The following is an 18,335-nucleotide window of genomic DNA, read 5'->3' on the forward strand; positions in this document are numbered from 1 at the left end:
TCATAGTATCATTCTTGTTCGTCACTTTTTTAACTTCAAACCTAACTACCCAGTTGGGTTTTTCATAAATACCTTCAAATATAGTTTTATCGTTCTCTTTATTGTATACTCTGAATATCTTATCGTCTAGATTTATACTAAACCCTGCGTCTACTAATCTTCGCAATGATAATAGATTCTCTGAAATTTCTTTTGCCGCTATTACGTTCGTTAATTTAATAGGATTCTCATTGGAACTGTTATTTTTAAGCAAAAGATTACCTCTACCATCAATCACGATATCAGCAAAATCATTTTTATTGGCACTCTTAATAACTCCCTTTTCAGATATTTTTAAATCACTCAAAATAAAGCTTTCATTTACAATATGTTCGGTCGCTCCCGAATCTGCTATGAACTCTATGTGCGCTTCATTATTGGAATTATTATTAATATATTCAGTCTTACCTTGATTTTGCTCATTTTCGTCATACTCACCCCAGTAATCACCAATCATCTTCATACTCAGCTCGTCTGGCGGTTGCTCGGCCTCTGAAACCTCGACGATTGCCTTTGCCTCTGGACTGTCCTCTGCCTTGACCTCTGTTTCCTCTGAAGTTGGCTCGGCCTCTGCTAGTCTGTTGACTATTACGTTTGTTCATTTTGGCAGGAGGTCCGTACCCTTCACCGTCTCTGTTGGCGTATCTTTTATTTTGTCCTTGAAACCCTTGACTGAATTTGCTTGGACAATCATCTTCTTTGTGATCAGTTTCACAATTGCATAAGTAACAGAACCAGCGATTTGAATTTGTTAGTGGACAATCTTGACAAGTTGCCAATGTCCAGTTTTGTTACATCTGAAACATTTATTTTTATCTCCTCTGAATTTTTGAGAGCTTGCTCTGGATGCTGTTGGTTCTTTTGACACTGGCTTCTTTGACTCAGCATCGTTATCTTCTTGGATGCGAATCATAACCTTCCTTAGAGCATCCATATTCATTTCTTTGCCTGTAGTTGTAATGACAGCAGAGTCTGTGCATCGTATTTCAGGCATAACTGCAATGACTGCTTGGTAGAATGTAGAGCGCTTTTCTTTCCTCTGTTAACTTCTCTTGATCATCGCTCAGTTCATGCTCTCTTATTATTTGATCGAATCTATCACAAAAGGTGTGAACTCTTTCACCTTTGTTCATCCTGAGATTATACAGTTTTGTTCTTATTGAAGTTGGCGTGGAGCTAACTTCACCTTTTCTACTCTCTCTTAACTTCTGAAGAATTTCCATGGGCTCTGTCAAACCTTCAAATATCAAATCTTCTTGTGATAGTCCTCGTCGATATGACTGATGATTATATCTTTGACAGAGTTTTTCCTCAGAGTCGTCTCGCTTTCTGAAACTTCAGTCGGTTGTGGTATTTTCGGATCGATCAAATAGAGTAACATCCAGCTTGTCAACTCTGTTTTGAGACAGTCTAACCAAACTTCAAAACTCACTTTTGAGGTTAGTTTGTAATTCCTCTGAATTTTTGGTCTCATGTTGACGTTACTTAAGTATTAAAAGTTTTTATTAAATTCTCTCGATGAATTTAAACTTTTAAAACTCCCTCTGAATCACAGCACTCTGAATTCTCAGTCAAACTCAGATGACTAACAAGTTAAATTATACATTTATCGATCTGACCCGGATTGGTCTCCTTCAATTCGGCCCTCAACCTCATGTACTCTGCATACTCTTGACTCAGGTTGTCAGTCATCTGTTCCAGGATTGTGAAACATTATCAATTAGTATGAGTTTAACTCAATTTTTATTTTATTTTCTACTCTGAATTTTGTATTCAACTTTTGATTTCAATTTGATTTTCAAATTTTATTTTACTCGTAATTTTCTCTCTTTTAGTAACTCTCCCTCTTAAGTCAATACCAGGTACCTCTGAATTTTACTAAAAGATTAATGCTTCGTGCCTCTGAACCAACACAGCGCACTGCAACTATATTAATCCGAGGCGAGAAATCAGGTTCTCTAATCGTGCATGTTCACCACTCGCCGAAGTTTGACCCCGAGTGTTACCACGGAAGCCAGTCTGTTTTGGGTTGCGCTCGCACACGCATGAGTCACGACTTCGATACTGCCAATCTCCCTAGTCAATGAGTAAACTACTTACCGAACACAAGTTTTCATTTAAACATTGACCCCAGAATTTTATGAATCAGCTCAAAAAATGTATTTATTTATTTATTTATTATTACCAGAAGAAATTTACAAGGTATGTATTTCATACCTGGAAACCTGAAGAGGTAAATAAAATTACCTGTTCGCAGTCTGGATACAAAGGAAAAAGAAAAATATAAACAAAACTTAAAATTAAAACTTAAAACTAAGATATATACATTTGGCATTAGCTTTTAATAACAAATTTGTGTATTGCATACGGAAACAATTTTTTTCTTTTATTATTTTTTCTAACAGTTGTATCATATCCAGTCTTTTATGATTTTCTTTTGAGGGTATTTATTTATATTTAATACTTTTAGTCGATTAGGAAGCTCATTATATACATTAATTGCTTTCATATAGCTGTTCTTATTGTTGATTCTCTTATTTGTTTTTGGTATAATAATACTTCTATTCCTAGTAACACTATCTGATGGTAAGAATTTTTCTTTGAGATCATAGTAGTGTAGTTTAAGAGCTTCGAAAGCAAACAGTTGTCCTATATTTAATGGATTGTCTTGTAACAAAAAGTTATTTTTATTGATGATTTTTAAAATTTTGTTTTGTAATTTTTGAACTTGGTCCCGGCTATTCCTATATGCACCGCCCCAAGCAATGATGCCATAAGTTATAATACTATGAAAAAAAGCGTAGTAAATCATTCTGAGAGTCTCTATGGGCATTGATTTAGAGATTTTATAAAAAATATAGACTAGGTATTTAGTTTTTCCAACTATATATTGCATGTGGTTATCCCACTTTAGATTACTATCAAAGACAACTCCTAAATATTTAAAGTTCTCCACCCTAGTTATACTTTTATCAAGAATTTTAACATTTATCTGAGCTGGTACGCTTCCAATATTACTTCCAAAAGTCATGCACACTGTTTTACCTACATTTAAGGACAACTTGTTTACTGCCAGCCACTCGGCAATTACACTTAAGAAATTGTTCATGTTTACTTGAGCTTCTATCCAGTCTTCACCTGTAGCTATAATAGCAGTATCATCTGCATAAGAAATTATGGACTCGGGGGGAATCTCCTTTAAGACATCATTAATATACAGGATAAAAAGTAGCGGTCCTAATATCGTTCCTTGCGGGACTCCTCTGTTAACTAAAGTTCTATCACTTTCATTACCGTCTATTTTGACTACTTGATATCTGTCATTTAGATAGCTGGAAAGGAGATCCAATGCTTGACCCCTGATTCCAATACGATATAATTTGGCCAGTAGTATAAAATTTAATCAATTTTAATCTCTGCAGTAAATGAAAACATCCCAAGAGCCAGCAATCTATGTCTAACCGCAAGGCAACTCAGAGAGAGACACCAAACTTTGAGAAAAATTTCCAATTCACTTTTAGCAGCAGATATACTAAGTTTACTCAGAGCATTTTTCATATTAAATTTTGACCGAGTACTCCTCTCATTTCAATACCTCTGAATTTAAATTAACTCACGCTTCAATTTTTTTTTAAACAATTTAATATACTCTGAATTTTATTTTAAATAAACTCAAACCACTGAAAAAAATTTCCAGTATATACTCTAATGCTTAACCTCATAAGCTTGATCGTCACGAAATGAGAGAGTTTTATCAACCATAAATAAACACACTCTTAACTCTTTTACTCTGAATTTGAATTAAATTTATTAGCGCGGCAGTAAATGTCAACTCCTTTTTACATCTATGTGAGAGAGAACAACACAGCATGCAAGGGGCCAAGGACGTTCTACAGACTACGTACCGGCCCGGGAGATATCCGGAGAAATCGTCAAAACTCCCTCCGTTTTGTGCGACTTCAAGCCATCCGCTTGATCAACGAACGACAATCGTTGTGCTGCGCTACGTATCAACTCAAGGAGCCGATACGTGCGCAAGAGAGACTGCGAAGAATCCCTAACGCAAAGCGCATGAGCTCGTCACAAAGCCGCCCGTCACGCACACGCACACGCGAAAAGATATAGAGCCAAACAGCGTCGCACTTATGCTAACTCTTAATTTCGCGAATTTATGCCCTCGGGGTCGACCCAACCCGCGTTTCGCGAAAATTCCGTTGCTAGAAAAAATCTACACGCGAGCAGGTCCCGAACCTGCATGTAAACAGAAGCGCTCGTCTGTCGACTCAACGTCAAACACGCGCGCGACGCATGCGCCGGCGTGCTTCGCTCGGCCGCTCCCTGCACACGATCGTCGCCCGATTCTCGGAACTCCCGTTCTCTCTGGCTCGCGACAAAAACAAACACGTTTTGTTTCGTGTATCAAAGTTGATGCGATTTTATGTTTCTAGCACTCTTTTTCTCCCTCCGTTCGGTTTTTCACTTTCTCGAATTACGTCAGAATTTAATCTCTGAATTTTTGACATAATCAAGAGATGAACGAATTTTTACACTTAATTTTTCGCGCACTCGTTTTTCGTTCACTCTGAATTTTTATACCGTCGGAGGAGAATCACTCTTAAGACAACAATCACACCAACTTACGTTTTAAACCTCTGAAGAAAGATTTGCCGCTTTGCCGGTCGCTCTGGAGATGCAGGAAGAAAGCACGCCGCTCAGGCACGCTGCTCGGCAGGTTTGAACACGTTGTTCACGGCTTTCACGGCTCCCTCCGGATCACCTTCCTGGTCTCTGCACTCCTTGTAGTTGTTGCCTCTGAATCGAGCTCTCCGCTACCATGTAGGAGTAGTGTGGCTTTCTTAGCGCACACACTCCTTTATATACATATATATATAATTATATATGTCAGAGGGGTGGTTCAATAAACTTTGCACACACATACACACACACACACACACGATTCACTCTGAATACTCTGGACGTCTTTATTAAATATAAAATCTTTACAACACTCTGAAAGACTCGATGCGGTATATCACGCAAAAGCGGTCCGCTCTCGTCAATAATCCGCTCTGTCGGGGACAGACTTACTCGCCGCGCTCGGCGTCGCTCGCGCTAGAGAGGGGAACAGTCCCGTCGCTCGCAGCGCCACTTCGTCGTTGCGTGCGATCGACAAAGCTACTCTTTACAATTTCCTATACTATCGATTTTTCATATGCGCGGTAAATTATCGATTTTTGCAATCTGATTTTTTTTTTTTGATCCCTGCTTCCAATTGCTTTAGGATTATTTTACTAGAGTTATCGGAATGATGTGAATTTCTAGACTTATAGAAAAAAATTAATCAAACGTCTTTTCGACGGATTAGTTATTACTTCGTGCATTTAGCTGGTTTCTCAATAGTTCAACCACTAAGTTGGGCGCCATTGTGACATGTCTGCCTCCTGCTCGCGCGCAAATTACACGAATGAGCCCTGCCAAGCTTCGGGCTGGCGCGCAGGAAGCTAACGTGTCGCAAAAGTCGTCGATTTGACGACAAGGATCGGCCTCGGCTAACTCAGCGTCTCCGCTTTAGCGGACCGCGGAGAGTGGCGGGATCCTTTCTGCTTGGCCAGCTGAAATGTAAATTGGATGCGGGGTTTGCATGCAGAATAAAGATTTTCACTTGGTTTATTCGTGTTTATCCTCTCGGGCTAGTCACGCCCGGTATACCTTTATTTTTCTAAATTAACAAATAGAATATCTTCCGGCCGTCGCCCGGTCCGGGTATTACATGCTCGCGTATGTCTTGCGTACTCGAGGCGCTTGCCGAGATTATGCGCTTTTAGCCGCACCGGCTTGATGGATGTTGCTACCTAACTTAGCTACAGCGTCTATCGCGCTGTTTGTGCTACGCGCCTTTCGAGAGAGAGAGAGAGAGAGAGAGAGAGAGAGAGAGAGAGAGAGAGAGAGAGAGAGAGTAACAGGATATTCGATGCACCGTCGGTTACTGTTGCGTCGCTTGAAGTCGGCCGCGCGCTGCTCCGGGAATCCGTCGGGTTGGTCGTGCCCTGTTTCTTTTCGCCCTCACGCGTCCAGGAGATCTTGTCTGTGGCTACGCCTTTCTCTCTCTCCGATTGGGCTGATGCTCACCCACTGATCTGGATCGCCGTGCTGGGGTCCCGCTCTATCCGCTGCTCGCCTCGGCGATAGCGCCAGGTACCTCTTGCTGATATCGCAGCTATCGGAAGAGTGACCAGGCTCGGTTTCGTTGCCTGGTGTGTCGGCTTCCCTCTCTTCGCCCTTCGGGGTGAGCTGGTGTTTGTTTCTCGGCGACTAGGCGCCGTTTTGGGTATAGCGCTGGCTCTCGTGTCGCGCTATACTTTCTCTCTCTCTCTCGCACCTACCTTGCTTGTCCTATGCTTATGCTTCGCGGGCGACTCCTGTCGCCTCGGCATGCATCTCGTAGGCGCGTGTCGTGTAGTGCCTGTGTGTGCGTAAGCGCTGCTTACGCGCTTGTATGTGCTGTGTGCACGCTGTTTTAGGTGTCTACATTGTAAAAAGCTTCTTCGATATCCAGCATGAGGACAGCAAAGACTTGTTTTTTTTTATAGAGAGAGGTAAGCCTAGGAGTGTACATTGAGTTGATTTCTGTTTGCGGAAGCCAAATTGTGAAGGATCTTGCGTTTGCTCCCCTTCCTTCAACGGGCCGACATATTTAAAAATGTAATATTTTTAGGTAAATTGATTTAGATCAGGCTTAGAATTTTGTATTTATACGTTTTAAATTTGCAATTTGTTACGCATCATGTAGATGGGCTTATGTGCTTAGGATTCAGTATTTTTGTCTTATGTTAACAACTTGCTGTGCCTGGTGTAGATAGTTTTAAGAGATTTGGGTTTAGAATTTTTATTTTTTCATTTGCATGATATATTAGTATTCATGTATTATATTTAAGTCTTGGGTAACTAGATTTGGTGCATAGGGTTCTTGTTTTTCGAACATTTTTGAATGTATGCAGGGTCGCCCGATGGCTGAATTCAGGGGATAAAGTAGATTGCTTTTACCGTCGTGCCCCCTGAAGTTAACATTTGGGTGCCCCTCCGAATAATCGCGACCCTAGCACTGTTTTCTAATTCTAGAAACGTATGGTTCGATCACACGCCGCAAGTGGCGTCATGATCGAATTTGACACGCTTTTTTAATACGTCATCGGGATTGGTAACTCTCTACTAACCTCTGCCACTGGGCACTGGCACTGCACTGGCGCAAATTAAGAGTAGTTAGCAGACGAAAAATCCTATCCTGTTTTCTCTCCTGTACTCTTATCTCCATAGGATTTAGCAAATTTTATTCCACTTTTTATTTTTATTTTAAGTAAGTATTGTAAAATAAATTGAAATTATATCATCTATTATGAGTATATCTATTATTCTAGTGGCAATAACCTTAAGGAAGTTTGTTAACTGCACTAGTCAATATGTATGCCTTTTTTATTTGTTATTATCGTTGATTGGAATAATATACTTACACTAAAGAAGCTGTTCAAAATAATAATGTTATACATTTAATGATGCAATCTTTTATATCCTAATTATTTATATAAAATATTACATTCCAATGCTAATTTGATGAATTTTTTAATTTTGAGATGTAGAATTATTCTATATGATGAGCTTTGTATATTACCTGGTGAGAAAAACTTGTGACAAATCGTGCTGAATCGTGCCAAATTGTGTAAAACTATGCCAAACTGTGCTAAATTGTGTTAAATCATAGTACACTATGCTAGAGTTGTGCCATTTTGAACATTTCGTACCGTTTGGCTTAGTTTGGTACAGATTGACACAGATTTATGAATTAAAAAAAATTTTTTTACAGAAAAGTCAGCATTGTTTGGTACAAAATGTCACAGTTTGTCACAATGTGGCATAACATGGCATGTCTTGGCATAATCTGGCGTATCCTTCAATTGCACTTTACAATCTGGCGTAATGCATGTAGCCTGGCATAGCTTGGCATAGCTTAACACAATAAAGCATAGCTTAGCATTTTATGTCATAATATGATGTAATTTAGCACATTTGTGTATATTTTCTATTCAATTTCTCCCAATAAACAACAAGTTTTCTAAAAGTGCACTTAAAGATGACTTTCTCTGGATAAACAGACGTATTTAAGAAATTCTGATAGGAATCATTTAATATGGCTTATAGGTTGCAGAGTGTTCAGCCGAAAGGTATCTTCATGCATTTGCAAAGATTTCTTTTAGAAATTATAAATGTAATCTTGAAGCCATCGTAAAGATCACTTTAGAGCTTTGCGACTCCATAAAGTTATAAGCCATCTTAAACGATTCTTTTCAGAATTTCTTAAAAGCATCCGTTTACCTAGAGAAAGTTATCTTTAAGTGCACTTTTAGAATACTTGTTTGTTTATTGGGTTATTTATTTAATTTACATACATTTTATAATTATTTACGCATTTGCTCTGCTGAATCCTAAAACATGCATATGCCTACATTCATGCACACGTATTATTTTATAATATATAATTATAACTTGTACCATCTTATATACTAACTACCATAGATTCTTACTGCTTGCGAGTGAGAAAAACCAGACACCACCTGGTGGCAGCTCCACAATAGTCACTTTTTTCACCCGGAGATATTTATTTATTTAAAAGGCATATACATATGCCTTTGAAAGGCATCCTATAGAGGCAAACACAGTTGCCTGTGCATAGGGATGGCATACATAAACATTAATACTAATAAACTTAAAACTACAATATAGAGTCAAGATAACGCAATCAACGCCCTATCATGCCCTTATACTTTTCCATAAAAAAAGTTAACAATATTAAAATATATAACATCCAAAATAATTATTTCCTATAAACATCTTTAGTTTTCTTTTAATAGAGACTTTACTTATTGATAGGTCTTTGAGATCATTTGGTAGAGTGTTAAATACACTCACAGCCACATAATAGCTACTTTTTTTGCTTACTGTTTTATCAATTTTAGGCAATGGTAGATTCTTGTTTCTTGTCTTATTTGTACTTCTTACATATCTGTCTCTTAACTCGTTATAATGATATACTATACACTCTAGTTCGAACATTTGCCTTATAGGTAGAGGTTGGTTCTGGCCCCACCCCATGCAATTATACCATAGTTTGTAATACTTTGAAAGAAGGCATAATATAGTAACATTAGCGTTTTACTATCCATAACTTTCTTTAGCTTCGCAAAAATAAAGATTAAATATCTTGTTGATTTTATAATATAATTTATGTGCTTATTCCACTTCATGTTATAGTCTATTATTAATCCTAAATATCTATAATTAATCTTTCTGCACACTTTTTGTACACTTTTAGAAGCGATTTTGTATACAAATTTTAGCTATATTAGCAGACAGCTTTTTATGAGACTCTTACAGTCATCTTGCTTAGGCGCTCTTTAAGACATCATTTTTTAGAACAACTTTGATGACTCTAAGACAGGAAACATGGCGAAAAAAAAGACGTCAACTAGACAACTTTTAGAAAACTATGAATGTATTTCAAATTTTGTCATACGCAACTTATCTAAAAGATATCTAATATGATCACTTTAAAGCAATCTTTAAGCGCTCTCATATAAGATATTTCTAAAACTTTTTTCTAAAAAAAAGTCTTAAAGGAAATGTCAAAAAGATATCTGAAAGTGATCTTTAATGAATACTATTTTAGTTCATCAATACTTATCTCTGAAAAAGTCGTCGAGTCGACTACTTTAAGAAATTCTAAAAGAAGTCAAAAAAAGTAAAAAAGGTAATTCATAAGATATCTAAAAAGTTTGTTGACCCTTTTCCTGTATGACCTAAAAGCTATCAATTCGAAGACTTTTAGAAAATCTTAAAGTGGTCTTCCGAAACATAGGTAATAAGCTATTCCAAATTTCAGTGAGTTGTCTAAATTGTTGGCATCTTTTTGATGTCTTTTAGAAATTCTTAAAGAGCTCTCAAGAAAGATAAGTATTCAGATGTCTAAAAGTCCACCAGTATTTGTTGGGCTGGTATATAATCATTAAAAAAACGATGCTACTACAAATAGTTAGATATAAATTTTATTATACAAAAATTATATAATAGTTATAATATCATATACATGTAATACATGAATTTATTTAATTAGTGTGTCGCCCTAAAATACTTTTTATTAAAGTAACGATAGTAAATTGCTTGCATAATTTTAATAAAATTTATAGCCTGTGTAATTAAACGTTTTCTACAACTTAACTTTTCTGTGGCATTGACAATTTTCAAATGTTTAAAGAGGTTCTATCGTTCGGGCAAAGCATTAAGAAAGTTATGAAAAATATATATTATTGTTCTCCAAGTTACAAAGAATATCATAGTATTTTTTAAAACATTGATTGCCGATCAAATTTTAGAGAAAAAAGTTGTTGAATACCGTGTATTTAACACGGGCTCATATGGCACTAGCATGATTTCAAACAGTAATATTAAGATTACTTTTACAAAAAGTTCAGATCAGATTGAAAAATGAGGACATAAATGTTCTCATTCTGTACTTTAAGATACCTAAAAAAAAGTCCATGAAACCAAATGTTTTTAAAAGATATCCACTTGTCAAAAGTGTACACTATTCTAACCTCAAATCGTGACTTCCTAGTCATATGAGCAACTTGTTAGTAGAAAAAAGTTCTTTGAATGATAACCAAAAACATGACAACTATTTTCCTTTATCTAAAAATTCATAAATAAGCTCAATAGACACTGTTTACTCACAACTGATAACTTTTTTTATATAATCTATATTTTGCATTTGCTCCTTTATCTAAAAATTCATAAATAAGCTCAATAGACACTGTTTACTCACAACTGATAACTTTTTTTATATAATCTATATTTTGCATTTGCTCGCTTGATTAGGCAATATGGATAGAACCTCCTTAATATCAACATTATCAACAGAAAAGATACTACCAATTTTTAGATCAAGAAAAAATTACTAATTTGCAGTTATTATCATACTTAATTTTACAGATTTTTGAAATAATTCCAAATGTTCTAACAGTGGTTTGAATAACAAAGTTTTTTTGCTGACAATGGAGATATTTATTAGTAGCCCTATTAAAAATTTTATTCAATATAAGAACTTACGTAAGATCTTATATCAGATTTTGGCGAAGATCTTGCGGAAGATCGTACATAAGATCTTATCAGTGATTTTCAACCAAGAACTAACATTAAATCTTCCGTAAGATCTTATACAAGATCTTATGTTTATAATAAAAAAAAATATTTTCATCAAATATTCATTCAAGATCTTACGCAAGATCGTATACAAGATCTCGCATAAGTGATTACGTAATATCCTATGCAAGATCTTACCACCATGATCAATATAAATCTTTTAATTTATTCAAGATCTTATGTAAGTTCTTATAAAAGACCTTATGTAATACTTAAAGAGATATCTTTTTATTCATCATTTACTTGAGATCGTATGCAAGATTTTTTATAAGATCCTATATACAGGGTGACCCAATTTAAACGGGCACCGCTCATAACTCGTCAGGGACAGCCACAATCGAAAAAATGGTAGAGACCAAAGTTGTAGGATATCGAAGGGGCAACCCGATGGTGACCTTGGATTTGACTTTGAACGCGTTTTTCAAGGTCATTTGAAGGTCAACTTTGGTTTTTTAAATAGGAACCCCATTCTTTTATTGCGGGAATGGAAAGAGCGGTAAATTTTACGTTCAGAATGGTATGTTCGGTTGCGGCACTGAAGGTCATCGCAAGGTCATGCAGCCAGAATGAAACCCCGCCTACGTAATTCCTCTAGCGACGCCAAATTAAAAAAATTGGTAGAGATTAAAGTTGTAGGATATCGAGGGGACAACCCGATGGTGACCTTGGATTTGACCTTGAACGCGTTTTTCAAGGTCATTTGAAGGTCAACTTTGGATTTTTAAATAGGAACCCCATTCTTTTATTGCGGGAATGGAAAGAGCGGTAAATTTTACGTTCAGAATGGTATGTTCGGTTGCGGCACTGAAGGTCATCTCAATGTCCTGCAGCCAGAATGAAACCCCGCCTACGTAATTCCTCTAGCAACGCCAAATTAAAAAAAAGTGGTAGAGACCAAAGTTGTTGTATAGGGGGGGGGGGGGGGGGGAGAATTGTGACCTCGAATTTGAGCCAGTCCTACAAGGTCATTTCAAGGTCAAATTATTTTTTTTCAAACTTTACTTTTACTTTGTATCCGAGATGAAATCCCTTCTTAGATGTTCTCTGTCCAGCGGCCAAGACGCAAATGAGACCTCGCTAGCGTCCAAACATAAGTCTCGCTATTCCCCGAATGATCCCTTCCGACGGTTAACTTGCGAATGACTCCTCTAGGTGGTCGCCACCTACCTACCCGAACTCCTGATGTGCGAAAAATAAAAATGGCTCCCGAAATAAGCCTTTTAAAATAAGTCCCGCGCTCAGTCTTGCCACCGCGACTCCGTCGAACCTTCCCCTACGACGCTTAACTCACGAATGATTTTCAAGCAGGCGCCCCGGCCCCGCGCCGTACCTGCCGCCCGAACTTTCGATTTGCAAAAATAAAAATAGCCTCCGAAAATTGTCGAAAGAGTCTCACACTCGGCCTTCCGCCAAAAATATTAACGAAAATTTTTATTAAAAAGCCAATCATCGATACAGAAAAAGATTAAGTAAAACATCGAAGTATTGTAGAAAAACGTCAAAGTTTGATAAAAACGTAAAAAAAATATTAAATGTTTTATTTTTAAAAAATCATAAATTGATAAACCGTAATGCCAAAATATGAATAGAATTTTACAATAAAAAGCCATCGATACAGAAAAAGAAAAAGTAAAACATCGAAGTATAAAGTAAAAAAGTTTTTATATTTATTTTACACACATTTATTATTTGAATCAGAAATAAATTGCATTATGTTTTTTTAAATAACGTTGTTGTTTTTCCATTTAATTGATTCATAAATTATTATTGTTTTAAGTATACATAGATATACATACATACGTATGTTTGTATACATATGCTATATACACACATACATGTAAACACGCATGTTGAAAATACATATGTATAAGCAGAATTATAAAGTTTGTAATACATACCATGTCGTCACACAGATTATACATACAATTACTGGCAACAGTTAATATAATTATTTAGTGATAATTCCACTGTATAAATATTTTAATTCTATTAGAAATATTTTTGCAGCAGAAATTGGTAGGTACTTAAATTTTTTGCACTTTTCTATTAGATAAGTAATAATAAACAACCAACAACACTAAAAAATGTATGTTCATTATTTAAACTTGTACAATATGTAAGCTGTAAAATATTGTATTTAACACGATAATAATTAATTAATAACATACATATTAATATAAAATATTGCATCTAAAGTTATGTTAATGTAAAAAAATTTTTATCTAACGTAACAGAATATTTATTATTGTTAACAAATGAAGATTGTACTTTTTACATCATTTCATTTAATATTAAAAATAATACGAATATACATTTTCTATTAAAATTTTTGTATTAATGTCTTGTATAAAAAAAGTTCTGCAATACGTAATGAAGGTATTTCTTGAAGAATCAATTTACTTAAAATTAAAAAATGTTTGATATAATTTCAAGTCATAGCGATTATTCTAGAAAATATTGTTTAAGAGCTAAATATTCCGATTAATTACCCATATTTTAAATGTATGTATAAGTTTGATTTCACTTCATAAAATTTAATAAGTTAAAATAAATCTTTTACTAAAATACAATTTTAACTATTTTATAAGTTATCTATTAAAATTTACTTTTAACACTTTTGGAATTACAAAATATTTATTTATTATCTATTTCATAAAAGCTTCCTAATCAATAAATTATTTTATAATAAAAAATTAATAATTACTATTTGCAATTAAATAATTGTTTAAGTAGTTTTTTATTTATTATTTTTTGCAGAAAACAGTCTAAGTTCTAGTAATGCAGTAGAATTTTTAAATTTATTTAGATATTTATCGACTTCAAATACTAATTTAATAATTGAAAATATGTGATTTGTTTATAATCTAAGTAAATATGCCGGACTATAGTCGAAGCGAAATTCTTGATATTTTATTGATTTTGGGAGAGTGTCGAAGAAATTATAATGCAGCAGCACAATTATATCGGAGGCGTTTCCCAAACAGAAATCATCATCCATCTCGAAGTACGATCCAGAGAATTGAACAGCGAGAGAGGCGAGGACCTCAAAGATCATGGTACGCTAAATGATTAAAATCTTTTCTTCTATTTTAAATTTACTACTTCGTTTAAAGTGCAACATTTTACACGCTTTCAGGATCCGGAGTCGAAAAAGTGGGTGCTGTTTGAAAAAAAATAATTTGACCTTGAAATGACCTTGTAGGACTGGCTCAAATTTGAGGTCACAATTCTCTCCCCCCCCCCCCCCCTATACAACAACTTTGGTCTCTACCACTTTTTTTTAATTTGGCGTTGCTAGAGGAATTACGTAGGCGGGGTTTCATTCTGGCTGCAGGACATTGAGATGACCTTCAGTGCCGCAACCGAACATACCATTCTGAACGTAAAATTTACCGCTCTTTCCATTCCCGCAATAAAAGAATGGGGTTCCTATTTAAAAATCCAAAGTTGACCTTCAAATGACCTTGAAAAATGCGTTCAAGGTCAAATCCAAGGTCACCATCGGGTTGTTCCCTCGATATCCTACAACTTTAATCTCTACCAATTTTTTTAATTTGGCGTTGCTAGAGGAATTACGTAGGCGGGGTTTCATTCTGGCTGCATGACCTTGCGATGACCTTCAGTGCCGCAACCGAACATACCATTCTGAACGTAAAATTTACCGCTCTTTCCATTCCCGCAATAAAAGAATGGGGTTCCTATTTAAAAAACCAAAGTTGACCTTCAAATGACCTTGAAAAACGCGTTCAAAGTCAAATCCAAGGTCACCATCGGGTTGCCCCTTCGATATCCTACAACTTTGGTCTCTACCATTTTTTCGATTGTGGCTGTCCCTGACGAGTTATGAGCGGTGCCCGTTTAAATTGGGTCACCCTGTATATCTGGAGTATAAGTGATCAATAAAACGGTATCTCTTTAAGTGTTATATCAGATATTAGATAGGAACTTACATAAGATCTTGAATTAATTATTAATAAAAAGATTTCTTTTGATCATGGCGGTAAAAGATCTTGCATAAGATTTTATGTAAGAAATTGGGAAAGCTATTACGCAATGTCTTATGCAAGATCTTGTATACTATCTTGGGTAAGATCTCGAATGAATATTTGATGAACATAATTTTCTTTTGTATGAACATAAGATCTTATCTTCGTTCTTGGTCGAAAATCGCTGTTAAGATCTTATGTACAATCTTACACAAGATCTTTGACAAGATCTGATATATGATTTCATGTAAGTTCTTACATACGATCTTAAGTAAAATTTTTAATAGGGAGTATTACAATTTTCATTAAAAATCATTTTTGTAAATATTTTACATTTTATCACAGCAGTTGCGTCAACTAATTTCTGAAAAATGTTGTAATTCTGTTCTTGTTAATGTGTGCACCTTGCTGCATCCTATTAGAATACATTCTTCAATTTTACAAATATTTTTTAATTTTCGCAGTAATAATTTATTTTCATTTTCAAACCAAAAGGTACTTTCATTGTGCAGCGGCCCCCAATTTTTAACAATCTCAGTAAGATGATTTAAGGAGGTTCGATACCAAAATGAAAATGGTTGGAATGTTTTGAAAACAATTAAAATCTCTTACTAAACATGCGATATACTTGTTGGTAAAATATTAGATCGATTGTCAGTATAGTTTTTGCAATAATTGACTTCAAAGTTAGGCTCTTATACACAGGCTCTTATGGGATAACCTTAAAAGTGATCAAAACACTTAGAGTGCGATTGCTCAAAAATGGTAAGAGGAAAATAAAAAACTTTGTAAATCATTGGAAAATGATTTATAAACATGTGCACAAAATTGTAAAACGATTGACAAAACCCATTTTGTGTACAGAACGAAAACTTAAACAAAACCGCCAGCTTGTTGGCTGTGAACAGGGCTGCGCGGGGAGAGAGAGGGGAGTCTCTCTCTTCCCCGCAAGCCGTGAGCTATCGAACCTGCTTAATGAATACACATTGTAATGCATCTACTTCTTTCCGTACAAAAGTTGAAAATTCACAACAATGTGTATCAACAATTTTCTAGCATTTTCTAGCATTTCAAGTGTTATAGAGTCTTTTAACAAAATATTCATAGCACAAACAAGTGTAGTCAAGTTGTATTTTTTTGGAAACATTCCATACAGACATACCCTAGTGGAAATGGATTGTGTGCCAAAGTGTGCCAAAGTGTGCCATAGTGTGCCATAGTGTGCCATAATGTTCCAAAGTGTTTACCCGCCGCCCCGATAACATGATGTCGGCGGAATGACGGCACCGAGACTGCTCGGAATGGGCCACGCGTGACGTCCAGGTACCCCTGCTCCGGGACACGGAAATGACGGCATTGTGCTGAGCACAATGACGGCACGCGGTGCAAGCATCGTGCCGGCACTTAAATTAAGAAAAAAGAAAAAAATTATACCCGAGCGGGGATCGAACCTTGAACCTTTCGGTTAGCAGACTAGCACTTTACCACTCGACCACGAACACTTGTTACAAGTCATAGCTAATTGTGTCCTTATGTACTGAGAGCAGCTGTTGATGTTAATAAAGTTGCAAGTTATTGTAATAAACAATAACCAGAATTATTATCAACGCGATAACAACATCGATATTCGCCGCTTATTTCGTGTATAGGCGTGAAACCGGCAGGCTGCTATAAATTCGGTAGTTATAAAAGAGTAGTCATAATAATATGATTAGTAAAAATTGACAACGAACAAAGTCCGGTGGATAAATAATAGCCCAAATTAACAATATCAACAGCCTTAAAATATAATACATTAAAAAGCCTTATTTCGTGAATTGCGCGGCTGAAAATGTTCTAAGTTTTGCAGCTAACAAAGCCAGCATTCTGCGGGAATTTCGTTCCGACAGAATGCTGTCATGGCGAGCAGTACTCCCAGCAGGCATTCTGCTAGCACTCTGACAGCGCCAAATGTTAATAAATTTTGAACACGGGTCGAAGGCACAATGCCGTCATGTAGCTCCTCAAAATGTCATCATAATGCTGCCATGAGTGCCAACACGGCGTGGCTGCAAAATGCCGACATTCTGCCTTCGTTCGTGCCGGTGGCATACAGTCGGCACTCATGGCCGTCATTCTGACAAAGTTTCGTGCCGTCGCAATGTGAGCACGCGTGCTGGCACGCTGTGCCGCCAAAATGTCAACATTATGACTTCCCGAATGGCGGGAAAAAAAAATTTTGAAAATTCCAACGAAAGATGTCTTGGGGACGTCACAATGACGGCACGAGCGGACAGCACGCGTGACCTCAAATTGCCCGGCACGCAATGTTATCGGGGCGATAACATGATGTCGGCCGAATGACGGCACTGAGACTGCACGGAATGGGCAACGCGTGACGTCCAGGTGCCCCTGCTCCGGGACATGGAAATGACGGCATTGTGCTGAGCACAATGGCGGCACGCGGTGCAAGCATCGTGCCGGCACTTAAATTAAGCGAATAAACAAAAAAATTAAAACCCTAACGAGGATCGAACCCTGAACCTTTCAGTTAGCAGGCTGGCACTTTACCACTCGACCACGAACACTTGTTACCCCCGATAACATGATGTCGGCCGAATGACGGCACTGAGACTGCACGGAATGGGCCACGCGTGACGTCCAGGTACCCCTGCTCCAGGACACGGAAATGACGGCATTTTCCTGAGCACAATGACGGCATGCGGTGCAAGCATCGTGCCGGCACTTAAATTAAGAAAAAAGAAAAAAATTATACCCGAGCGGGGATCGAACCTTGAACCTTTCGGTTAGCAGACTAGCACTTTACCACTCGACCACGAACACTTGTTACAAGTCATAGCTAATTGTGTCCTTATGTACTGCGAGCAGCTGTTGATGTTAATAAAGTTGCAAGTAATCGTAATAAACAATAACCAGAATTATTATCAACGCGATAACAACATCGATATTCGCCGCTTATTTCGTTTAAGACACGAAACTGGCAGGCTGCTATAAATTCGGTAGTCATGAAAGAGTAGTCATAATAATATAATTAATAAAAATTGTCAAGGAACAAAGTCCGGT

General features: G+C 36.6%; 1 protein-coding gene across 11 annotated transcripts in view; it reads left to right on the top strand.

Moving 5' to 3' along the window:
- The window catches only part of LOC100679452 (ubiquinol-cytochrome-c reductase complex assembly factor 1), a 147,789-nt gene that overhangs the window by 16,192 nt on the left and 113,262 nt on the right, over positions 1 to 18,335 (top strand). For 4 of the 11 annotated variants that reach the window (XM_032602117.1, XM_032602119.1, XM_032602118.1 and 1 more), the window contains exon 1: positions 7,238 to 7,393. The exons of 1 other annotated variant lie outside the window; for it this stretch is intronic. Coding sequence is in view for 2 of the 10 variants with exons in the window: in XM_032602116.1 (XP_032458007.1) it covers positions 7,648 to 7,708 (61 nt within the window). In the remaining 8 variants the exon portion in view is untranslated. Of the gene's footprint in view, positions 1 to 7,235; positions 7,394 to 7,454; positions 7,709 to 18,335 lie in introns of those variants that run through there. 6 more of the 11 variants (XM_032602125.1, XM_032602126.1, XM_032602124.1 and 3 more) reach the window with 5 other exon arrangements.

This window comes from Nasonia vitripennis (assembly GCF_009193385.2).
Source record: "Nasonia vitripennis strain AsymCx chromosome 4 unlocalized genomic scaffold, Nvit_psr_1.1 chr4_random0010, whole genome shotgun sequence".
NCBI classification, from domain to species: Eukaryota; Metazoa; Arthropoda; class Insecta; order Hymenoptera; family Pteromalidae; genus Nasonia; species Nasonia vitripennis.